The following is a 22,226-nucleotide window of genomic DNA, read 5'->3' as shown; positions in this document are numbered from 1 at the left end:
ATATTGTTATCAGAGAAATGAAAATCAAAACCACAGTGATATATCACCTCACACCTGTTAGAATATACCTGTTATCAAAAAAGCAAGACAAAGTGTTGGAGAGAAGGAGTGAAGGAAACCCTTGGACATTGTTCGTGGGAATGGAAATTTGATACAGTCACTATGGGAAACAGAATGGAGGTCCTTCAAAAAATTAAAAGTGGAACTACCATATTGTCCAGCAATTCCACTTTGGGATATTAATTTGAAGGAATTAAAAACATTATTTCAAAAAATATAGAAACCCCTATGCCTATTGCAGTGTTATTTACTACAGGCAAGACATGGCAACTCCCTAAGTGGTTACTGATAAATGGATAAGGAAGATGTCATATATGTATAGACAATGGAATATTATTCAGCCTTAAAAAGGAATGGAATCTTACCATTTGTGATAACATGGATGGGCCTTGAGAGCATTATGCTAAGTGCAGTAAGTCAGAGAAATACAAATACTGTGTGACCTCACTTATAGGTGAAATCTAGAACAAAACCAAAAAACCCTGAGCTCATAGACACAGCCAGAGGCTAGGGATGGGATGAAATGGGTGAGGAGAGTCATAAAGTACAAATTTCCATATAAAATAAGTCATGGGGATGTAATGTATAGCAGGATTACTACAAAGAACAGTACTGTAGTGTGTATTTGAAAGTTGTTAAGGAAGTAGATCTTAAAAATTCTCATCCTTTCCCCTGAATTTTTGTAATTATGTGTGGTGATGGATGTTAACTAGACTTATTTCACAATATGTACAAATATTGAATTATTAAACACCTGAAACTAATATAATGTTATTTGTCATTTATACATCAAAAAAATCCCATGGAATTATTTACCCACCAAAAATATACTTTAAAAGTAAGGATGATTAAAGATATTTTTTAATCATATAAAAGCTGAAAGAATTAATTACCATCAGACCTGCTTTATAAGAAGTATTTAAAGAAGTCCTTTAAGCAGAGAGAAAATGGTGCTAGATGGAAATCTGGATCTACACACAAAAATGAAGAATATCAGATGTTTTCTGTGTGTGTATAAAAACTGTTTTGTTAATATTCAGTTCTCTTTAAGTGGTTTAGTAAAAATAATAACACTGTTGTGGAGGTTATAACACCTGTAGAAATAAAATGCATGACAACAATACAAAGATTGAGAGGGGAGAAATGGAAGTATGCTGTTGTAAAGTTTTTGGACTATATGCAGAAAGATCAATATCATTTGATGGTAACTGTTAAGTTACAGATGTATACTACAAAGCCTGAATCACCCACTAGAATAATACAGGGAAGAAGCTCAGTAGTTATATTAAATGACATTGCCTTGAATTACATTACCTATGGTGGTGTTTGAGGAAACAGATAATAATAGTTTAATAAAAGTGGCTGCAGTTATAAACCTTAAAATCTGAGCTTTCTGTTGTAGATAAGAAGAAATAATTGTTTTAGAATAGGATACATCAGATGTTTAAGCTGGTTCTAGAAAAGGCAGAGGAACCAGAGATCAAATTGCCAACATCCGCTGGATCATTGAAAAAGCAAGAGAATTCCAGAAAAAATATCTATTTCTGCTTTATTGACTATGCCAAAGCCTTTGACTGTGTGGATCACAAGAAACTGGAAAATTCTGAAAGAGATGGGAATACCAGACCACCTGACCTGCCTCTTGAGAAACCTGTATGCAGGTCAGGAAGCAACAGTTAGAACTGGACATGAACAACAGACTGGTTCCAAATAGGAAAAGGAGTACACCAAGACTGTATATTGTCACCCTGCTTATTTAACTTATATGCAGAGTACATCATGAGAAACGCTGGACTGGAAGAAGCACAAGCTGAAATCAAGATTGCAGGGAGAAATATCAATAACCTCAGATATACAGATGATACCACCTTTATGGCAGAAAGTGAAGAACTAAAGAGCCTCTTAATGAAACTGGAGAGTGAAAAAGTTGGCTTAAAGCTCAACATTCAGAAAACTAAGATCATGGCATCTGGTCCCATGTCTTCATGGCAAATAGATGGGGAAACAGTGGCTGACTTTATTTTTGGGGGCTCCAAAATCACTGCAGATGGTGATTGCAGCCATGAAATTAAAAGACACTTACTCCTTGGAAGAAAAGTTATGAGCAACCTAGACAGCATATTCAAAAGCAGAGACATTACTTTGTCAACAAAGGTCCATCTCGTCAAAGCTATGATTTTTCCAGTAGTCATGTATGGATGTGAGAGTTGGACTGTGAAGAAGGCTGAGTGCCGAAGAATTGATGCTTTGGAACTGTGGTGTTGGAGAAGACTCTTGAGAGTCCCTTGGACTGCAAGGAGATCCAACCAGTCCATCCTAAAGGAGATTAGTCCTGGGTGTTCATTGGAAGGACTGATGTTGAAGCTGAAATTCCAATACTTTGGCCACCTGATACAAAGAGCTGACTCATTGGAAAAGACCCTGATGCTGGCAAAGATTACGGGCGGGAGGAGAAGGGGACGACAGAGGATGAGATGGTTGGATGGCATCACCGACTCAATGGACATGAGTTTGGGTAGACTCTGGGAGTTGGTGATGGACAAGGAGGCCTGGAGGGCTGCAGTTCATGGGGTCACAAAGAGTTGGACATGACTGAGCAACTGAACTGAATATTAGAGAACAAGTTTTTGCATACTTGCCATCAAGTGTGTGCAAATAATAAATTTAACTAAAAGAGCAGCCATGGCAAAGGATAAATAAAATTGTGACTTGTGAAAGGATTGGGACCAATGTTGAATCTTAAAATTTTGGTAGGAAAATGGAAACAGAACTAATTTCCAAATGCCTTATAGTGTTTTCTCTGTAGGGTGACACCTTCCACTTCCACAGAGTCAATGTGAAAAAAGTTGGACTTTTTTTTTTTAGAGACTTTGTGGACTTGAAAAGAAATGGAAGAAACTATAGAAGAGAATCAATGACCTCTTTTCCCTACTGCCTGGAGTTTTAAATTTGCTTCATTATGTTATATAATTCTACTACAAAATATCTTATTTGGGTTGAGCAAATGCAGATACCTAAGAAAAGGAAAATGAGAAGTTGTCAGTTTTAAAATGTACTAGTTAATCTATGCATGTATACATTCATCCATTCAGCTGACACACAGGCTCCACTGTGTGTCTGACAGTATGATAGCTGATGGAGATATATTCCATAGCAGTTTAGGGATCTCACAGTTGATAGGATAGCAGACATCTAAACAAAGGTTATAATACATTGTGATATGTGCAATAATCCAGTCGATGTTCAAAATACAGAGGGGTAGTAAAACAAGGATTAACTAACTGGAAGACAGTATCAGAGAATGCTTCCTGGAGATCATGATACATTAACCCCTGGGCTGACTTTGAAAGGCAACTAAAAGATTTGAGTGGCTAAAGATATGGGAGAGATCTTGTAGGCAAGGGAATGACATGTATAGATGCTTGAACAAGGTGATACCTAGGGAACTACAAGCAACTCGTTGTCGGTGGAGAATAAAGAAGTGTGGCGGGGAAGGGAAGTTTGACAGTTAATGAGGCTGGCGTCAGATCAAAAGGGCCTGGTAGGGCATGATAACTATGCTGGGTCTTGGCTTCATTTTTCATACTGAATCATTGCATTTTAGGCAGTAGACAGACACAATTAAACTTTCATTTTTGAGAGTTTGCTTTATTGTCATTGAAGCAAAAAAAAAGCTAGAAGAATGAAAGAAAGAGGATGGATCTAAGACCTATTTGGAGGGTGAAATTTGAGGATTCCTTTAAGTGAGGGGTAAAGCAGATAGGGTCTCAGGTAATTCCCAGGTTTCCCTTTTGTGAGTGTGATGCTAGCAGCTAAGACAGAGAAGGAAGGAAGCTGAGCCATGTTGAGATTTTAGAGGAACGGAGAGGATGAAGATCATGAGTTATGTTTGATCATGTGTGAATCAGCATGTGAATATATATGGAACTAAAGGACTAGAAATGTAGTTTTGAGAGTTGACAGGAGAATAAGAGGTTTTCTCTGAGTCCCCAGACTAGCCATTTTGCTCTATTTAGTTGCTTTCATAGCCCCCATACTTCTTGGTAATATCACAGTTGTAGTACTGCTGCTGCTGCTAAGTTGCTTCAGCTGCGTCCGACTCTGCGACCTCAAAGACGGAAGCCCACCAGGCTCCTCCGTCCCTGGGATTCTCCAGGCAAGAACACTGGAGTGGGTTGCCATTTCCTTCTCCAATGTGTGAAAGTGAAGTCGGTCAGTCGTGTCCGACTCTTAGCGACCCCATGGACTGCAGCCCACCAGGCTCCTCTGTCCATGGGATTTTCCAGGCGAGAGTACTGGAGTGGGGTGCCATTGCCTTCTCCAATCACACTTGTAACTCTCTGTCTAATCTGTCATCCTCTACTGGATTGTGGGGTCCTTGTTGAAAAGGATCTTACTTGTTTTGTTGACCCCCTCCTTTCCAGTGCCTAACACAGAGCCTGGCACGTGAGAAATGAATACATGGGCATGGATGTGAGTGCCCAGGGAAGGGGGCATAGACAAGGATTTATGGCTCAGGGTTGCTGGGTACAGTCACCGGCTGTCACTGTGTGTGCTCCTGCCAGGAAGGAACCTTTAGGATTACTACCTTACAGGTGTGAGTGGAGAAAAATATATCAAAGGAAAGGGAAGGAGGAGTGCTTAGGCAAGTATGAAGAAAATCAGGAAGGACTTTATTAAGGAAGTTAAGGAAGGGCATGGTTAACAGTTTCAGATACCCGGAGAATTCAAATCAAATATGAACTGATGAACTTATGAGATAAATATGAACATAATCAATATTTACAAATGATTGTTGACTTGTTTGCTGGTTTTAGCAAAATACCATTAAATGGTGTTCTATGTCAGCATAAGGAAAGAAAGGCATAGAATCAAAATAACTCAAGTCCTTTATGAGGGCTTATTGGAAACCAGGAGATAATCTCTCAGTAAGTGCAGCAAAGCCATTTTCCCCCTAGTGCTGGAAGAGTTAGCTATTCCTCTGTAAGTAGTTTCCTTGTATGTGGATATCATGTTAAATAAAAAATGTAATTCTTTAAATATTAGCATCACACTCACTGTGGAGAGATGCTTACAGCCTGAGAGGCGCATGGGCACTAAGACCAGCTAAGGAAGAGCAGGCTGAGTGAGATGGCAGGCAGGACTGTCCATGCTGTTTAAATCCTTTCCCTCTTGCTCTGTGCATATTTGCCATGTTGTTATCTTTGCATCTGGGTAAGTTGGGTACTCCTATGGGCACCTTCACCGTGTGTTCCAAAGAGGGCGAGAAGAAGGAGCGGGAGGAAGGTTGAGAGAATGGTGTGTTTCTAATTTGTGGTTTGTCCTCTGTTGTTTCTTTTACCTGGGGTTTTAAATTTTTCTTATAATATTGCTCAAAATCTTATCAGATACACATGTGTGTATGATATTTCATTGATTTAGAATTTTATATTTGTATCATGTTTTAGATTTTACAAATTATCATGTCTGTTTGTTGCTTAATGCTGGAACAACTTCATTAGGTAGACAGGACATTTTTCCCCCCTTTGGTTTGTTCTACAAAGATTTGAAGGTAAGCTACTTGTCTAGTATCATAATCCTGTGATCTTTTCATACCATATTGTTCATCCCAACAGTATACAAATTATATATGTATGTATTGTTTCAGTGTAATTTTATTTTAAGGAAACATGTACATCAATTGGAGAAAGATTTGGCTTCCTCTGGGCATCTTGGTGTCTTTTGGTTGTGCCTTTGTTCTTTTAGGTATTCTATTTTTAAATAATTTAAAAATTACCTATATTTTAGGTACATTTTAGGTATTCTTATTATCAAAGAGGGCCTTTGAGAACTCTCTGAGAAGAAAGAATAGTTCATAAAATTTTGCATCACATACTATTGATGGAAAATATCAAATCTGTGTGTAGTTTAAAAAGACTACCATCACCCCTCCCACAAGAAGTGGAGCTCCTAATATATGTTGTCTGTTTTTGAGTTACTGGTCATGAAATTGTTTAAGTGGGAGTATCAGCACTTAAAAACAATGAAATAGCATAGAAAATATCAGAATACATTACACATGATAGGTGTTTTGCTTCCTGATACTTTTGTTTCAGAAATACATATATGTGTGTATATATATGTGTGTGTGTGTGTGGGCTTCCCTGGTGGCTCAGAGAGTAAAGAATCTGCCTGCAATGCAGGAGACCTGGGTTTGATCCCTGGGTTGGAAAGATCCCCTGGAGAAAAGAGAATGGCAGCCCACTCTAGTATTGTTGCCTGGAGAATTCCATGGACAGAGGAGCCTGGTGGGCTACAATCCATGGGGTTGCAAAGAGTCAGACATGATATAACGACTAATGCACTTACATATGTGTACTGAGGCATAGGTATAAAATCTGTTTCTTACTGTGGGTCATGATCAAAAAAGCTTGAAAACACTGGCTCAGAAAACTCATTCATTTTATCTTCTTCCAGCTTTTGTTACCTTATTGAACGGGGAACAAGCCCAGAATGCAATTCAGATGTTTCATCAATATTCTTTTCGAGGAAAAGACTTAGTAGTCCAGCTCCAGCCAACAGATGCTTTGCTATGTATCACCAACTTGCCCACTTCTTTTACATTAGAAGAGTTTGAAGAACTTGTTCGTGCTTATGGAAATGTCGAGAGATGTTTTCTTGTCTACAGTGAAGTTACTGGCCATTCCAAAGGCTATGGATTTGTAGAATACATGAAAAAGGACTTTGCTGCAAAGGCTCGATTGGAGCTATTGGGTAAACAGTTGGGAGCATCAGTTGTCTTTGCACAGTGGATGGATGTTAATCTACTGGCCGCAGAGCTCATTCATTCTAAGTGCCTTTGTATAGATAAACTCCCTAGTGACTATAGGGATTCAGAGGAGCTGTTGCAGTTTTTTTCCAGTATCCATAAACCTGTGTTTTGCCAGGTATGTATTTTTAAGGTATTATTTGAAATATTTGAAAATATCTACATATGCATCAGCATGCACTCACATATTTATTATACCTATGTAAATATCACCATGCATAATCTCATTCTACTTTAGTTTGTAATGAACACTTTAATATGATGGTAAATTTTAAATTAATTTTTTTTGTTGATGGGCCAGACTATATTGTTTTTATATAATTATGTCTTAGCAAACCCATCACTTAATGCATCCACCTTCTCCTTCCATCTGTTCTTGACCATTCATGCGTTGATCACTTCATCCACCCACATTTGATTTGTCACATTCTCAGTGCCAGATACCATACTGCTAAATGTCAGAAATATAACAAATGGAAAGATATTCTCTCTATACCTCACAGTTTTGTAGAGTACACTGACAGATAAGCAAATAACTGTACATCCCATATGAAGAGTGAGATAATGCAAAACAGAAAAATGTTACATGGTGTAGAAAGAATGCTTTATTGTGTCTTAGTGGGGTCATGGTAAGTGAGACATTTAGAGAAGATCCCTGAAAACTGACAACATTGGTAAGAATTTTCAAGCACTTTATCAGAATAAAATTGAATAAATTCTACCAAATAGACAAAAATATATACTGTATACGGCTCCTTCCCATACAGATTTTTATAGCACCTGATGAAATCTTTCTCTTTCGCTTCCCTTCATTTCTTCCTTCTATTTATTCTCTCCTCCTTTGCTCCTTCTTATCTCCCATCTTTCCTCTGCTCACCCTTATTTTTCTGTTATCATACACGTATTGAATCTATACTCTTGCAGTAGAAAGTTTGAAATTTATTATAGTTTATTTAATTAAAATGAATGCTACATCTTACTTTTTCTTACATTTTTGCCCCTCCAATCCCAATATAATCATCAAAGAAAGTGTCCATGGAGCTTCAAAAAATTAGAATACTTTGTGACAAATCTTTGCCAAGTTATTGAAAGTTGTGTTACTGATATGCTGTTCTTGAATACTAAGAATTATATAGTGATATCCTGTGGCCAAACATAATTCTTTGTAGCTTTAGTTGAGGCCTTTGAAGCAAATATAAGGGGAAAGCTGTTTTTTACATATTGTATTTGAATTATGAACCTTGGTGTTAGAAGGGACTTAGGTTATCTGGTCTTGTTTTCCATCTGGTTAAAAAAGAAAAAGATTTGTTACAATCATTGTAAATGATCATTTAGCTTTTGTTCAAATATTTTTAAGTAATGGAAAGTTAACTATTAATAGATCATAAGTCATGCCGTTGCATATTTGAATGGCTCTCATATTGAATGGAAATATTGCTCTTTAAAATTACCGGTGCTATGAAACTGTAATGATATTTTCTTTTGAAAGACTTAAAATGATTGTATAATTTATTTGGCATGAAGATTATATAGTAAACTAAGAATAATAAAAATATTTTAGAAATTTTCAAAAGCTTAATAAAGCCACTTTAAATGCCTTTATCAGTAATCTGTTAAAGTCAGGCTCTCCCGTTTGGTAGGTTGACATAGACTATATGGAAGACACAGTCTTCTTACCTTGTGATCAAAAGGGACCAAAGGGACTAATGGCTTTTACAAATTGAAATTTAAGATTTGGTTTGGATAAAAGGAATGAGGTTGTAGGAGAAATATTTGGAAGAGGTAGATATTTTCCCTTTCTCCCACGTGAATGGAAGAATGTTTTATGGAGGAAAAGACATTTGAGGACAGTTTTAAAAGGAAGAAAGGATGAGAAGGGAAAAAAACAGAAATTTGGTCTACTATACAAAAAAGCTTCAAAAATAAGAGAAAAGAAGCTAAAAAATGACTAAGAAATGATTGAATTGTATACCAATTTATGAGATCCCAAGTCCAAACAGAAGTTTTGTAGATATTTCTATTGAACTATTTCTGTATTTCGGAGACATACAAAGCCAAATTTTATCACATTTATCACTAGATACAAATGTGTTTAAGATGATTCAGATATGTTCAACACTTAGAAACTTTTTAGTGTTGTATTTTTTTCTTACTTTTGTTCTTTGTACCAGTCTTTATGGATCCAGGGCTTTAGTATCTTCCTTTACACTCTTACACATGGGTGACTGGAAATAAATTGAGTTCTGCATTGCAGTTTATTTAGGGCACATTCAGGAAAAGGTTGTGTCCTGCATATGGTATTTTAACAAACCTGGGGCACAATTTCCTAAATCAGGTTTACTTTAGTATACCTGACCAAATTCCTGGGATCTTCCTAAAATATTGAAATAAAAGTTGAATATGTTTCCTTCTACTTTTGTTCTCTTGATAATGTGTATAGATACATGATCAAATGTATCTATTTGATCAAATAGATACATGATCAAATTCAACAGGTTTCATCTTTAAAGAACAATTGTTGTGTCCCCACATTTTTCTATAGATTATTAATTATATATATATTAATACATAGGAACTGTGATCATTTGAACATTGACTTTTAAAATAAATCAGAGATTCAAAGAAGCAGAAAGAAGCTTGACAGAATCTTACTTATCTTCCCATCTTCTAGAAAGACTGTACCTACCCAGCTCGTAAACTTTTATTTTTGGGAAAAAAAAAAAAGGAATGCAATATTTTCACCAGTATCATGCTTTGAGACATTTGTCCTTGAATTTACAGATGATATACTTGTAAATACATTCTAACTAAATGTTAGAATTCCCTTTTTAATAATTGTATCACATCAGCTTGCACAGGATGAAGGTAGTTATGTTGGTGGCTTTGCAGTGGTTGAATATAGCACTGCAGAGCATGCTGAAGAGGTTCAACAAGCAGCTGATGGTATGACCATCAAGGGAAGCAAAGTTCAAGTTTCCTTCTGTGCCCCGGGAGCACCAGGGCGAAGTACCTTAGCAGCACTGATAGCAGCTCAACGTGTGGTAAGTTGTTCTTTTTTAAGAACATAGAGAATTCAAGTATCCAAACTAGTTAATCATTGATTGGACTTCCATTATATTTTTATTACATGAAGACATTCTTCTTCTTTTAATTGACTAAATAATACTTCTGCCAAATCAAGCCAGGAGTCAGTAAAATACAGGAAACTGTGTTTTGTAAAGTGTATTCATCTCAAGAATTGAGGAAATTTTTATTTATTCGTTTAATGTTTGAGTTCCTGTTCTGCAAGGTTTGATTGCAGCATGCCCCCCTTTTCAAAAACTGTTCATAAGTGTGCATGTTGGACTGACTTCTTTATTGGAACTGTCTCTTATTACTCCCCTCTCTACTTCTCTGGTTGAAAACTCCTTGTAGGGAGCAACTATTCCTGCTTCACAGTTTCTTACTCCTTGCACCTAGAATAGTAAATACCCATTGATCAAATGAAGGGAGAAACACACTTTTGAAGGGTCCAGGGAAGACTTCAAAACTAATACAATTATGTAAAGTTTAAAAATAAAATAAAATTTAAAAAAAAGAATTGCAAAGGTGACATTTGAATGTAATGTTAAGGTACAATTTTGAAGTGTTGATGGGGGTGGAGAATAGGATTGCCAGATGAATACAGATTTTGCATGAGACATACTTACATTAAACATTATCCATTGTTTATCTGGCACCCCCTGTTTTCACTTGCTGAATCTGGTACCCCCAAGCAGGGAAAATGAGTAATTGAACATCCTCTGGTTGTGACAAAACCTTTCCAGCAGTAGGAGGAGACGAATTTTCATGCTTAAAAAGTGGAAAAGGTCTAGGTAGGCTGAGTGTGTAGAGATGTGTGGTGAAATGGTAGCTCGATACAAGCAGAGGGAGGGCTGGAGCACTCACAGCTTAGGTGGAACTTGATAAGCGAGGTCAAGTTTACAAATTCCAAAGGGAATTTATAAAGTATATATACACGGTATTGACAAGATCATAGTTAAGACAACAAGAAATCACCTAGTCTGGAAGTGGTTTGTAAATGAAGTGGAGAGAGAAGGACAATCAGGGGAGGGAGGGCGGGCAGAAGAGATGACAGATTTCACTGGTACCCTACCATCATTTCACTTGCCCTCCTTCTCTTATTCTTTGATCTCACCTCTGGTCCTGGATGTCTTCTCCCTTTTTGTTTTTTCCTTCCCTTCTTAGGTTCTTCTGTCATCTGCCAGGGACCAGCCCCGGCTGATCCAGGGTATTCGAAGGGGAGACGGAGTCGGCGACTATTTACATATTTATCAAAGATATAAAGAGTAATAGAATGAGGATAGCTCAGTAGGAAAATTCAGTGGAGAAAAGAGGCTGAGTAGCTTGGTTTACGCGGGAGACCAATAAAACTTCAAGACAAGAAGTTTGCACCACTTACGTAGGCCGCAGGCACCCTCTCGAATAGCAGAAGGTGCCCCACCCTAGACACCTTCTCGAGTGGGTCTTAGAAGCCCAGGCATAATTAGTAAGCATGGTGGGTTCCACGCTGCAGATGGAGACTCAGCTGGAAGTTAAAGGGAAGAATGACATGGGGAGACCAAGCGTTGGTGAGCAAGGCCTGTAGCTTTATTTTTAACAGGGGCTTTTATACCCTAAGTTACACATAGAGGATAATAGGGGGTGCAAAGTCAGCAGTTTTTGATCCTTATCAAAAACCAGGGTTTCTTTCCTGCAAATTTATCATATACAAATGGTTTAGGTGATTTACACCATCTTCTGGCCAGAAGGCCTATTAACATTTTATGACTCTTGACAAGGACTTATCAACAAAGACTTATTTTCTCTAAGAGTAATTATTTTAAGGTTTGGCGCCATCTTCCAAAGATAAAATTGCATTCCTATAGGGCGGATGTGTAATGGGTTTACAACAAAGGAAAGAATTTATTACCTTAAGGGTCTAAAGTTACTAACACCAAGGCCACTACTTATTTTTTCTACATACCAACTATTAATGAATACACATTCAAGGATACAATTCAGTGGATGTAAAAACTTGGCAACAAGCCTTGGCTCATCAATGAAATCCTTTACTAGTCTTATTCTGACAGTTTCTAACTTACTGAGAGGCTCTAAGCTATTTGAATATCTTAAGCTTCCTGTGCCTCTCGAGGCTGGGAGACTGTAAACAATCGTATGCGTAGCTGTAGGAGTCCCAGTAAACTTGTCAGGCGAGTTAGAGAGCCATCTGAGGGGTTTGGATTTAAACACTCCTAATTGCCCAGGAACTTTATTAATTGGAGCTGTAAGTTATCTCTTTGACAGAGAGAGCGAGATGGTGGTGGGGGACAGCCCCCAGTAAAGTCAGAGGTGAAAGCACAAAGCAATAAAGTAGGCAGACTCTGGTTTTTGAGGGGAAGATGCTTGAGAATATCCGGGGAGACTCCCGAGGCTCAATCCCGCCTTTGCGTATGCCGAGCCTCCTTCCTCATGACCTTTGTCACGACTGGAATGCCTCACTGGCTCCCGGCAGTCATCCTCATATCCTTGACTGGCATAATTCATGACTTCAGCCATTCTTTCATTGTCAATTTCATTGCCTTTAGTCAGGTTGTCTCTTGATTGGATTGGATTTGCGGAGTTTCTGAGTCTGAATCCATCCAGTCACCCACTTTTGCAGTCAGCATACTCTGTCTTCTTGGAGAAAAACAGACAACTAGGTGACTTAGTGCTTCTTCAAATGTCTGACATTCTAGTTCAAATCTTCACTCTTTTCTAGTCTTTGTCCTTCTTTCTATCTCATGGTCGTGGCTGCTACTTTATAGAAATATACAGGCCATGTGCTGGACTCATTCATTTACTTTCTCTCACACTCCCTGAGCAAAAGTGCCCCACTTTTTACTTCTTTTTTTTCTTTAATAGCATTCATTCCATAATTACTTACTGGTACATATTTAATTACTAGTACATACGAGATGTACTAGAGGTATTTAGGATTCACCAGTGAACAAAGGTCCATCTAGTCAAAGCTATGGTTTTTCTGGTAGTCATGTATGGATGTGAGAGTTGGATTATAAAGAAAGCTGAGCACAGAATAATTGATGCTTTTGAACTGTGGTGTTGGAGAAGACTTCGAGAGTCCCTTGGACTGCAAGGAGATCCAACCAGTCCATCCTAAAGGAAATCAGTCCTGAATATTCACTGGAGGCTGAGACTCCAGTTCTTTGGCCACCTGATGTGAAGAACTGACTCATTGGAAAAGACCCTGATGCTGGGAAAGATTGAAGGCAGGAGAAGGGGATGACAGAGAATGAGATGGCTGGATGGCATCACTGACTCAATGACCATGAGCTTGAGTAAACTCTGGGAGCTGGTGATGGACAGGGAAGCTGCAGGTGTGCTGCAGTCCATGGGGTTGCAAAGAGTCGGACATGACTGAGCGACTGAACTGAGTGAACAAAACAAAGATCCTTGCTCTCGTGGAGGGAGTGCTCTGTTGCCCTCCCACCAAAGCAGGGGCTCATGCCCCCGCCCATCCTCAAGGACCTGCCTCCTCTACTTTCTACTTGACCTATTGTTCACAACCTCCATCCCATTTGCTTATAAACACACTCAAATCTTTTCCTTTCTAGATGCAGGCCTTTGTAATACTTTTTCCTCACAACTGGAGCTTCTTGAACAATTAGATCCCACTAATCACCTTTTTTTTTCTTTCCATTTCTCATTTCCTTCCCAGCCCAATGCAGTGTAGTTTCTGCCTCTACTATTAAGTGATCTGTTCTCTTTAAGACTGACAGGAATTTTGTAATCAGGTCACATAGGTACTTTTCAGTCTTTCTTTGCCTGGTTTCTTTGCAGCATTTATTTTATTATTATTTTTTAAATATAAATTTATTTATTTTAAATGGAGGCTAATTACTTTACATTATTGTATCTTTGCAGCATTCAAAACCAACTGCCTACTGCCTTGAATTCCACCTATCATTCTTTTCCTCTGAACCTCTCCTTTTCTTTCTAGTCATGGATCAGTTTGTATATAGTAGGGATTTTCTGTTCTTTGAAAGTTTGAGAGCCTCATCTATGAAACCATGTAGACCTAGTCCTTATGTCTCTCCCAGAAGGAAATCATTGATTACCACTTAAGTTTCTTCTGTGAATATTAGATATATTAGTTTTATTTTTCTCTATGTGGTGTATGTGGCATTTGATTATAGTCTACAAATTTATCCATGTAGTCTGAGTTTTAAAATTTACTGACACATAGCTATTTGTAAAATTTTATTTCTTAAATGTGTCATGTCTAATCTCTTCTTTTTCATTGTATGTCTTACTTATTTGCATTTTCTTTCCCCCAATTAGTCTTGCAGACTGTTTTGCCTTTCAAAGAAACAGTTTTTATTATTTGTTTTTTCTATCTGTTGCTTATTCTTGCCCTGTCTTTATAATCTTCTTGCTTCTTTCTTTGGACTTACTTTTTCTTTCCCATCTTTATTAATATCAGTAGTTAGCTCCTCCGTTTTCAACCTACCATTGTTTCCTGATGAATGTAGTTAAAATAAGTTTACTTCTGTAACTAATGCTATACCTATGTGTCATAAATTTTATATTATGTTTCAATTTTTTAATAATTTCCTTTTAGTGTAATTAATAGTTTTTCCCCAGGTCATAGCTACCTAAGAATTCTTAAAAGCTATTCTTCTGATATAGATTTCTTTTGATATATAATTGACATACAGCATTATATTAGATTTTAGGTGAACTTCTAATGATTCAGTATTTACATATACTATGAAATGATCTCCTCAGTAAGTCTAGTTAGCATCTGTCACCACACATAATTATAGATTTTTTTTTTCTTGTGTTGGGAACTTTTAAGATCTGTCTCTTGGCAGCCCTCAAACGTGCAATAGAGTATTATGCATGGTAGTCAGAGTCACTGTGCTGCACGTTACATTCTCAGGACTTGTCTTCACACTAGAGTTTGTACTTTTCACCCCCTTTGCCATTTCACTCACTCTTCCCCCAGTCCTTCTGGCAGCCATCAGTCTGTCCTCTGTATCTGTGGTCTTGGTTTGTTTTTGTTTTGAGATTCCACATATAAATGAGATCATACAGTATTAGTCTTTCTCTGTCTGACTTATTTCACTTACCATAATGCCCTCCAAGTTCATCCATTTTGTTACAAATGACAAGATTTCATTCTTTTGTGGCTGAGTCATACTCCATTGTCTATATACATATACATACCACATTTTCACCAGGGCTTCCCTGGTGGCTCAGATGGTAAAGAATCTGCCTGCAGTGTGGGAGACCTGGGTTCGATCCCTGGGTCAGGAAGATCCCCTAGAGAAGGAAATGGCAACCCACCCCAGTATCCTTGCCTGGAAAGTTCCATGGATGGAGGAGCCTGGCAGACTATAGTCCATGAGGTCTCAAAGAGTTGGACATGACTGAGCAACTTCACTTTCACCACATTTTCTTTATCCATTCATCAATTTTTAGGACACTTATGCTGTTTTCATATCTTCAGTTCAGTTCAGTTGCTCAGTCGTGTCTGACTCTTTGCGACCCCATGAATCACAGCACGCCAGGCTTCCCTGTCCATCACCAACTCCTGGAGTTCACTCAAACTCACGTGCATTGAGTCGGTCATGCCATCCAGCCATCTCATCCTCTGTCGTCCCCTTCTCCTCCTGCCCCCAATCCCTCCCAGCATCAGAGTCTTTTCCAATGAGTCAACTCTTCGCATGAGGTGGCCAAAGGACTGGAGTTTCAGCTTTAGCATCATTCCTTCCAAAGAAATCCCAGGGCTGATCTCCTTCAGAATGGACCGGTTGGATCTCCTTGCAGTCCAAGGGACTCTCAAGAGTCTTCTCCAACACCACAGTTCAAAAGCATCAATTCTTCAGCGCTCAGCTTTCTTCACAGTCCAACTCTCACATCCATACATGACCACTGGAAAAACCATAGCCTTGACTAGACAGACCTTTGTTGGCAAAGTAATGTCTCTGCTTTTGAATATGCCATCTAGGTTGGTCATAACTTTCCTTCCAAGGAGTAAGCATCTTTTAATTTCATGGCTACAGTCACCATCTGCAGTGATTTTGGAGCCCCCCCAAATAAAGTCAGCCACTGTTTCCCCATCTATCTGCCATGAAGTGATGGGACCGGAAACCATGATCTTCATTTTCTGAATGTTGAGCCTTAAGCCAACTTTTTCACTTTCCTCTTTCACTTTCATCAAGAGGCTTTTTAGTTCCTCTTCACTTTCTGCCATAAGGGTGGTGTCATCTGCATGTCTGAGGTTATTGATATTTCTCCCAGCAATCTTGATTCCAGCTTGTGCTTCTTCCAGCCCAGCGTTTCTCCTGATGTACTCTGCATAGAAGTTAAATAAGCAGGGTGACAATATACAGCCTGGATGTACTCCTTTTCCTATTTGGAACCAGTTCTGTTGTTCCATGTCCAGTTCTAACTGTTGCTTCCTGACCTGCATATAGGTTTCTCAAGAGGCAGGTCAGGTGGTCTGGTATTCCCATCTCTTTCAGAATTCTCCAAAGTTTATTGTGATCCTCACAGTCAAAGTCTTTGGCATAGTCAATAAAGCAGAAATAGATGTTTTTCTGGAACTCTTTTACTTTTTCCATGATGTTTCATATCTTGGTTATTGTAAATAATGCAACAATGAATATGGGGGTCCATATATCTTTTTGAGTTAGGGTTTTTTTGTTTCTTTGGATAAATACCTAGAAGTTGACTTGCTGGGTCATATGGTAGTTCTATTTTAAATTTTTTGAGGACCCTCTGATGTATTTGCTAACACTTGTCATGTTGTCTTTAAACTTTTTTCCTTTATTTTTGTTTCCCATTTACTATTGAAAAAATTAGAATTTTCTTCTGCTTTAAAAGTGACATGTTTTCTTTTATCCTATGGGTGATTATTCCTAGCTTATTAACACCCAAGGCTGATCAGTATCTCTTTCTTCCTTCCCACATAGTTCATTCTAAATTCCATCCTGCTGCTTCCTTCGATTCCACCTTCCACCATATTGAGAATACATAAAGTACATCTTTAAGATTGCCTTAATTTGTGTGTTTTTTTTCTTTTTGAGGGGGTGCCTAATACCATGCAGCTTGCAGGGTCTTAGTTCCCTGACAGGGATTGAACCCAGGTCATGGCAGTGAAAGCACTGAGTCGTAACCACTGGACTGCCGTTCAGTTCCCAACCTTAATGTTTTTGCTTGCTTTTATGGTCTTGGTTTTTGTATACATGATTCAAATTAGCTGCAGTATTACATATCTTAATTTCCACATATCATGTAAAGTCATGCATTTATTCTTATTTTAAGAAAGCATATGCATGTAGTAAAACTTTTGAGACTGTGTATGGCTGGAAATAGTTTTTATTTCTTTCCCACATTTAATAGCTTAGCTGAATATAAAAATCTAGATTCAAAGATTTTTTTCCTGCAGCACTTTGAAAATATTAATTTGTTCCCTTCTTAAATCCAGTGATGATACATTGAGAATTAAAATGATATTAATCTGCTTCTTGTTTTGTTTTGGGTTTTTTTTTTTTTTTTTTTTTGAGCTATGTTCTTCCTTACTGGAAGTTTTTACTGTTGGGGGCGGGCAGGGCTTTGATGTTCTTAATTTTATGCCATAAAATGTGAGCAGGTGTGTTTTTTTCTGTATCGTAATTGGAACCCCTTCATTTTGTGGTCTTGAGGTTTTTTTTTAATTCTGGGAAATTCTCAGCCATTATTTCTTCAAAGATTTCCTTCATTTCTAATCCTTCAGATACTCCTTTTATGTAGGTCTTAAGACTTCCAGTCTCTTCATTGCCTTGGTTTTTTCTTTTGTTTGCATTTTTCATTACCATTTTATTTTGTTGTTAGTTCCTGCTTTATCCTTTGCTCATATATTCTTTGATCTTTATCTGACCTGACCTTTCAGATCACTGTTTTGTTTTTCAGTTGCATATATCCTACTATTTAACATATCTATTAAAGCACAGAGTAAAGGTTAAGAATAATTCTTTATGTGTTTCTTCGATTCCCTCACCTATAGAATGGGGGTATAATACCAACCCTGTAGAGTTGCTTTTGGGCATTAAGTGATTTAGTCCATGTAACAGGCTTAGAACAATGCCAAGTATATACAGTAAGTGATGGCTGCTATTATTTTTTCCCAAACAGTTGTGCTTTTTGTACATCATATTGCCAATTGGTGTTCTTTATAACTGCTTCTCCATGATTCATGTTACCAATAAAAATCTGTTATCTTTTTTTAGGATATCTGCTTAGTTTAGTTAACATTCTTACTATTTCCTATCATCTCTTATAGGTGCTTCAGTTTGTTGCCTTTAGTTTTTGTGGCTGCATTTTCCAAGTGTCTACTGTGATTACATATTTCTTTTGGTAGTGGGGTGGCTATTGGATTCCTTGTATATGAGTCTGTAGACGTTGAGGGGCTAGAGGATGGACAAGGAGAGCTGATTTTTAAAAACTGAGAACAATGTCATATATTTAGCTACCCAGTTATATGTATATAAAGCCCATCCATCTTTGTTTCATATTAGAAGATTAACGAATCAAGACCTTAATTATAAGAAGACATTGCTTTGTAAAGAATCCCACATTATTAAACTTTAGATCAACATTATAGTAAGGTTCTTCTGTAGTATCAAAGAATTCATGTTGTGTCAGGGCACCTCCCTGTTAGTAAATTCAGATTCCCTTGATATCTTGCCCCTTGCATGAAGAGGTTTATCTGACTAAATTGTTAGTTCTCTTAAAGCTAATTTCTATTTCACTGAAACATTCTAAGGATTTTGGTGTATGTTGCATGAATATCTTAGAATGCTATGCTGTGCTTATTTGCTCAGTCGTGTCTGACTCTTCGTGACGCCATGGACCGCTGCCCACCGGGCTCTTCTGTCCATAAGCATTCTCCAGGCAAGAATACTGGCGTGGGTTGCCATGCCCTTCTCCACAGGACCTTCCCTACCCAAGGATCAAACCCAAGTCTCCCGCCTTGCAGGCGGATTTTTTACCAGCTGAGCTACCAGAGAAGCTCATGTCTTTTTATAATTACGAATTGTGGTAGAATGTATACAAGTGTATGACTAGAAATAAAACAAGTTGTGTTTATTATAAAATAGATCTAATCAGACAAATGAGAATTTCCGAAAAAAAAAAAAGCCTTTACAGTTTCATCTTTGTGCTTACCCATGTTCTAATTTTTGTATTTCTGTATTCATCAAAGAGGCACAGTAATCAAAAGGGCTTACTTCCAGAGCCAAATCCAGTGCAAATCATGAAAAGTTTAAACAACCCTGCCATGTTGCAAATTCTTCTACAACCCCAGCTCTGTGGGCGGACTGTTAAACCAGGTAAGCATCACGTGTACTAATGGCATGTAGAATATTGGCACGAGGTTAATTGTACATGAAAAACACATTTAAATTAGTCCACAGTATTTATTTTTTCTAGAATTTATCAATGAATTTTAATTAATGACCTGAGGTGAAAATATGTTTTGACTCTTTTTGGTAGGCACAAATTGCTTATGGATTTCCTGATTTTTTTAAAACTAAGTATTAAATATTAAACCTTCAAGTGTAGATATTGGTTGCCGTGAATTTCTAAACCAGGTTTCACATGGTTTAATAAGGTAATATTTGACATACTACATTGTTACAGCTCATTTTAGCAAAGGATATCATACTTTTCTATGTAATATTTTTGGCAGAATTACTTTGTTGGAAAGTGCTAAGGATCAGTTTCCTCTCTGCTGTTATCTTTTTTTTTCATTGTGAAATTGTTTTACTTTGTTGAAAATGATGAAAACAATATCATTTTCTTGAATTGTAGAAATTGTTATAATGTTGGCATGCATTAAATATCTGTCTATTTAGTATTCATTGGAGGCGTTTGTCTTTGGAAATGCATAGCTGTACATACACAAAATGTATACTTTATCATTAGGAAGTGAATGCCTGTATTCAACATTAAGCTTTATTACAAATGTTTAGATTAAATGTATCATTCTGTTTCAGCTCCATCTGGTCTAACACCAACTAGCATACTACAGTGCTATTGTAGCACTAACTGCCTAGAGTTAGCACGGATGCTATGAGTGAGGGCTTAAGTCCCCAACAGGTCTGCCCCTACTTCATACACTAGCCACACAACAGAGGTCTCCAGGCCTGTTCTGGCTAACTCGCTTCAAATTTGGGAGTTCCTGTGACACTACAGGTTCAATAATGTGTTCAGTTCGTTCAGTTGCTCAGTCGTGTCCAACTCTTTGCAACCCCATGAATTGCAGCATGCCAGGCTTCCCTGTCCATCACCAACTCCTACAGCTTGCCCAAATTTATGTCCATCGAGTTGGTGATGCTGTCCAACCATTTCATCCTCTGTTGTCGTCTTCTCCTCCTGCCTTCAATCTTTACCAGCATCAGGATCTTCTCCACTGAGTCTATAGACTCCCATAGCTTAGGAGAGCACTGTACTTACTAGTACAGTTTTGTTACAAAGGATGTAACTCAAAAACAGCATAATCAAGAGACTTAGGGCTGTGGCTCGTAGGTCCAAACTGCAGAGGTTTTATGTTCTTTCCCCGTAGGATCAGAGCATATTTGCCTCCCAGCACACCAGTGTATTAATTAACCAGAGATCTCTACTGAACTAGCTTCAGTGTCTAGAGGTTTTATGGGGGTTTTATATGTAGGCATGACTGGCCATGTTATTGAACTCTTATCTGCAGTTCTCTTCCTCTTCCTGGAGGTCAGGAGGCTAGGCTAATACTTATCTTGGAGAGACAGCAGTGAGCAGTCCTGAAGAGAGATCTTAGTTCCCTGCTCAGGAATTGAACCTAGGAAACCTAAATGAAAATCAGGAATCCTAGCCACCAGGCCACCAGGAGCTAGGTGCTAGAGGCAAAATGGCCCTGTCTCTTGCCCCCATTTGAAAGCAAGAATGTTTCAAGGAGGCAAAAACTATTAAAAACAGGTATAAAGTTTATTATTAGAGTCACAGCACAATGTATGGGAGAGCACATGGAGAAATAGTGTATTTAAGACAGAAACAAGGCAGAAGTACACATCCAATGAGGAGTGCAGTGAAGACATTTAAATCACATAGAACATTGTTTCCCGGTCTTTGTTTACATCTGGCCAATTATTATTATTTTTTAAATTAATTTATTTATTTTAATTGGAGGCTAATTACTTTACAATATTGTAGTGGTTTTTGCCATGCATTGACATGAATCAGCCATGGGTGTACATGTGTTCCCCATCCTGAGCCCCCTGCCACCTCTCTCCCCATCCCATCCCCCAGGGTCATCCCAGTGCACCAGCACTGAGCACCCTGTCTCATGCAGCGGACCTGGACTGGCAATCTGTTTCACATATGACAATATACATGTTTCAGTGCTATTCTCTCGAATCATCCCACCCTCGCCTTCTCCCGCAGAGTCCAAAAGACTGTTCTTTACATCTGTGTCTCTTGCTGTCTCACAAATAGGGTCATGGTCATTGTTACCATGTTACCATCTGACTGATCCCTGGACCCTCCCCCAGATGTGTGAGCACCTTTTTGGTAAGATGGATCCTACCACAGAGGCCTATGGGTACATGTCCACAGTTATTATGGGGTGAGGCCCTCTCCCTTTTTGACCCCCTAAGAAGCCTCCCTGCACACATGCAGATAGGGAAGTCTTCCTTGACCTCAGGCACCGTATCTCTTTGCTTTAGCAGAATTCAGCTTGTGCCACTAGCTTTGTCCTTGAGTGTCTGGGTAAGAGCAAGGCTTGAATTTTATTCTACTTGACAAACACCAGCAGCCCACCTACAGGCCCATCTATCTTCTACCTCAATATCACATGGCTCAAAGCCCCCATTCAATAATCACGTTAGGTCTTTTAAGTATGACCAGTCCCCATTCCGAAGCCATGTAGGGGCCTACCCTGAGTCACCTCATTCATTAGCATAACAAAAACATTCCTATCCACTGGGGATGTTCCAAGGGTTTGAGTTTCCCCTCTAGGAACCAAAGACAAAGACCAGTTAAATTTTTTATTATACCAACAATGTTCATATTAAGTACTTAATATAATCATCAATTATTATTTTGTAGAAGTATCTTCAGAGGTGTCCAGCTCAGCCTATTATGCAGTCAATTATCCCTCCTACAATTTTTTTTTTCAGAATTAGATGAAACTTTCAGTTCAGTCACACAATCATGTCTGACTCTTTGTGATCCCATGGACTGCAGCACGCCAGTCTTCCCTGTCCATCACCAACTTCCGGAGTCCATCCAAACCCATGTCCATTGTGTCGGTGATGCCATC

The 22,226-nt window shown here is 38.3% G+C and overlaps 1 protein-coding gene across 2 annotated transcripts in view; it reads left to right on the top strand.

Moving 5' to 3' along the window:
- The window catches only part of RAVER2 (ribonucleoprotein, PTB binding 2), a 137,370-nt gene that overhangs the window by 39,687 nt on the left and 75,457 nt on the right, over positions 1-22,226 (top strand). For both annotated transcript variants that reach the window (XM_010803475.4, XM_010803474.4), the window contains exons 3-5: positions 6,517-6,986; positions 9,718-9,909; positions 19,137-19,263. In XM_010803475.4, the coding sequence (XP_010801777.1) occupies positions 6,517-6,986; positions 9,718-9,909; positions 19,137-19,263 (789 nt within the window). The remainder of the gene's footprint in view (positions 1-6,516; positions 6,987-9,717; positions 9,910-19,136; positions 19,264-22,226) is intronic.

The sequence above is a fragment of the Bos taurus genome, chromosome 3, assembly GCF_002263795.3.
Source record: "Bos taurus isolate L1 Dominette 01449 registration number 42190680 breed Hereford chromosome 3, ARS-UCD2.0, whole genome shotgun sequence".
Lineage (NCBI taxonomy): Eukaryota > Metazoa > Chordata > Mammalia > Artiodactyla > Bovidae > Bos > Bos taurus.
Note: the sequence above shows the minus strand (reverse complement) of the source record. Positions and strands in the feature narration are given on the sequence as shown.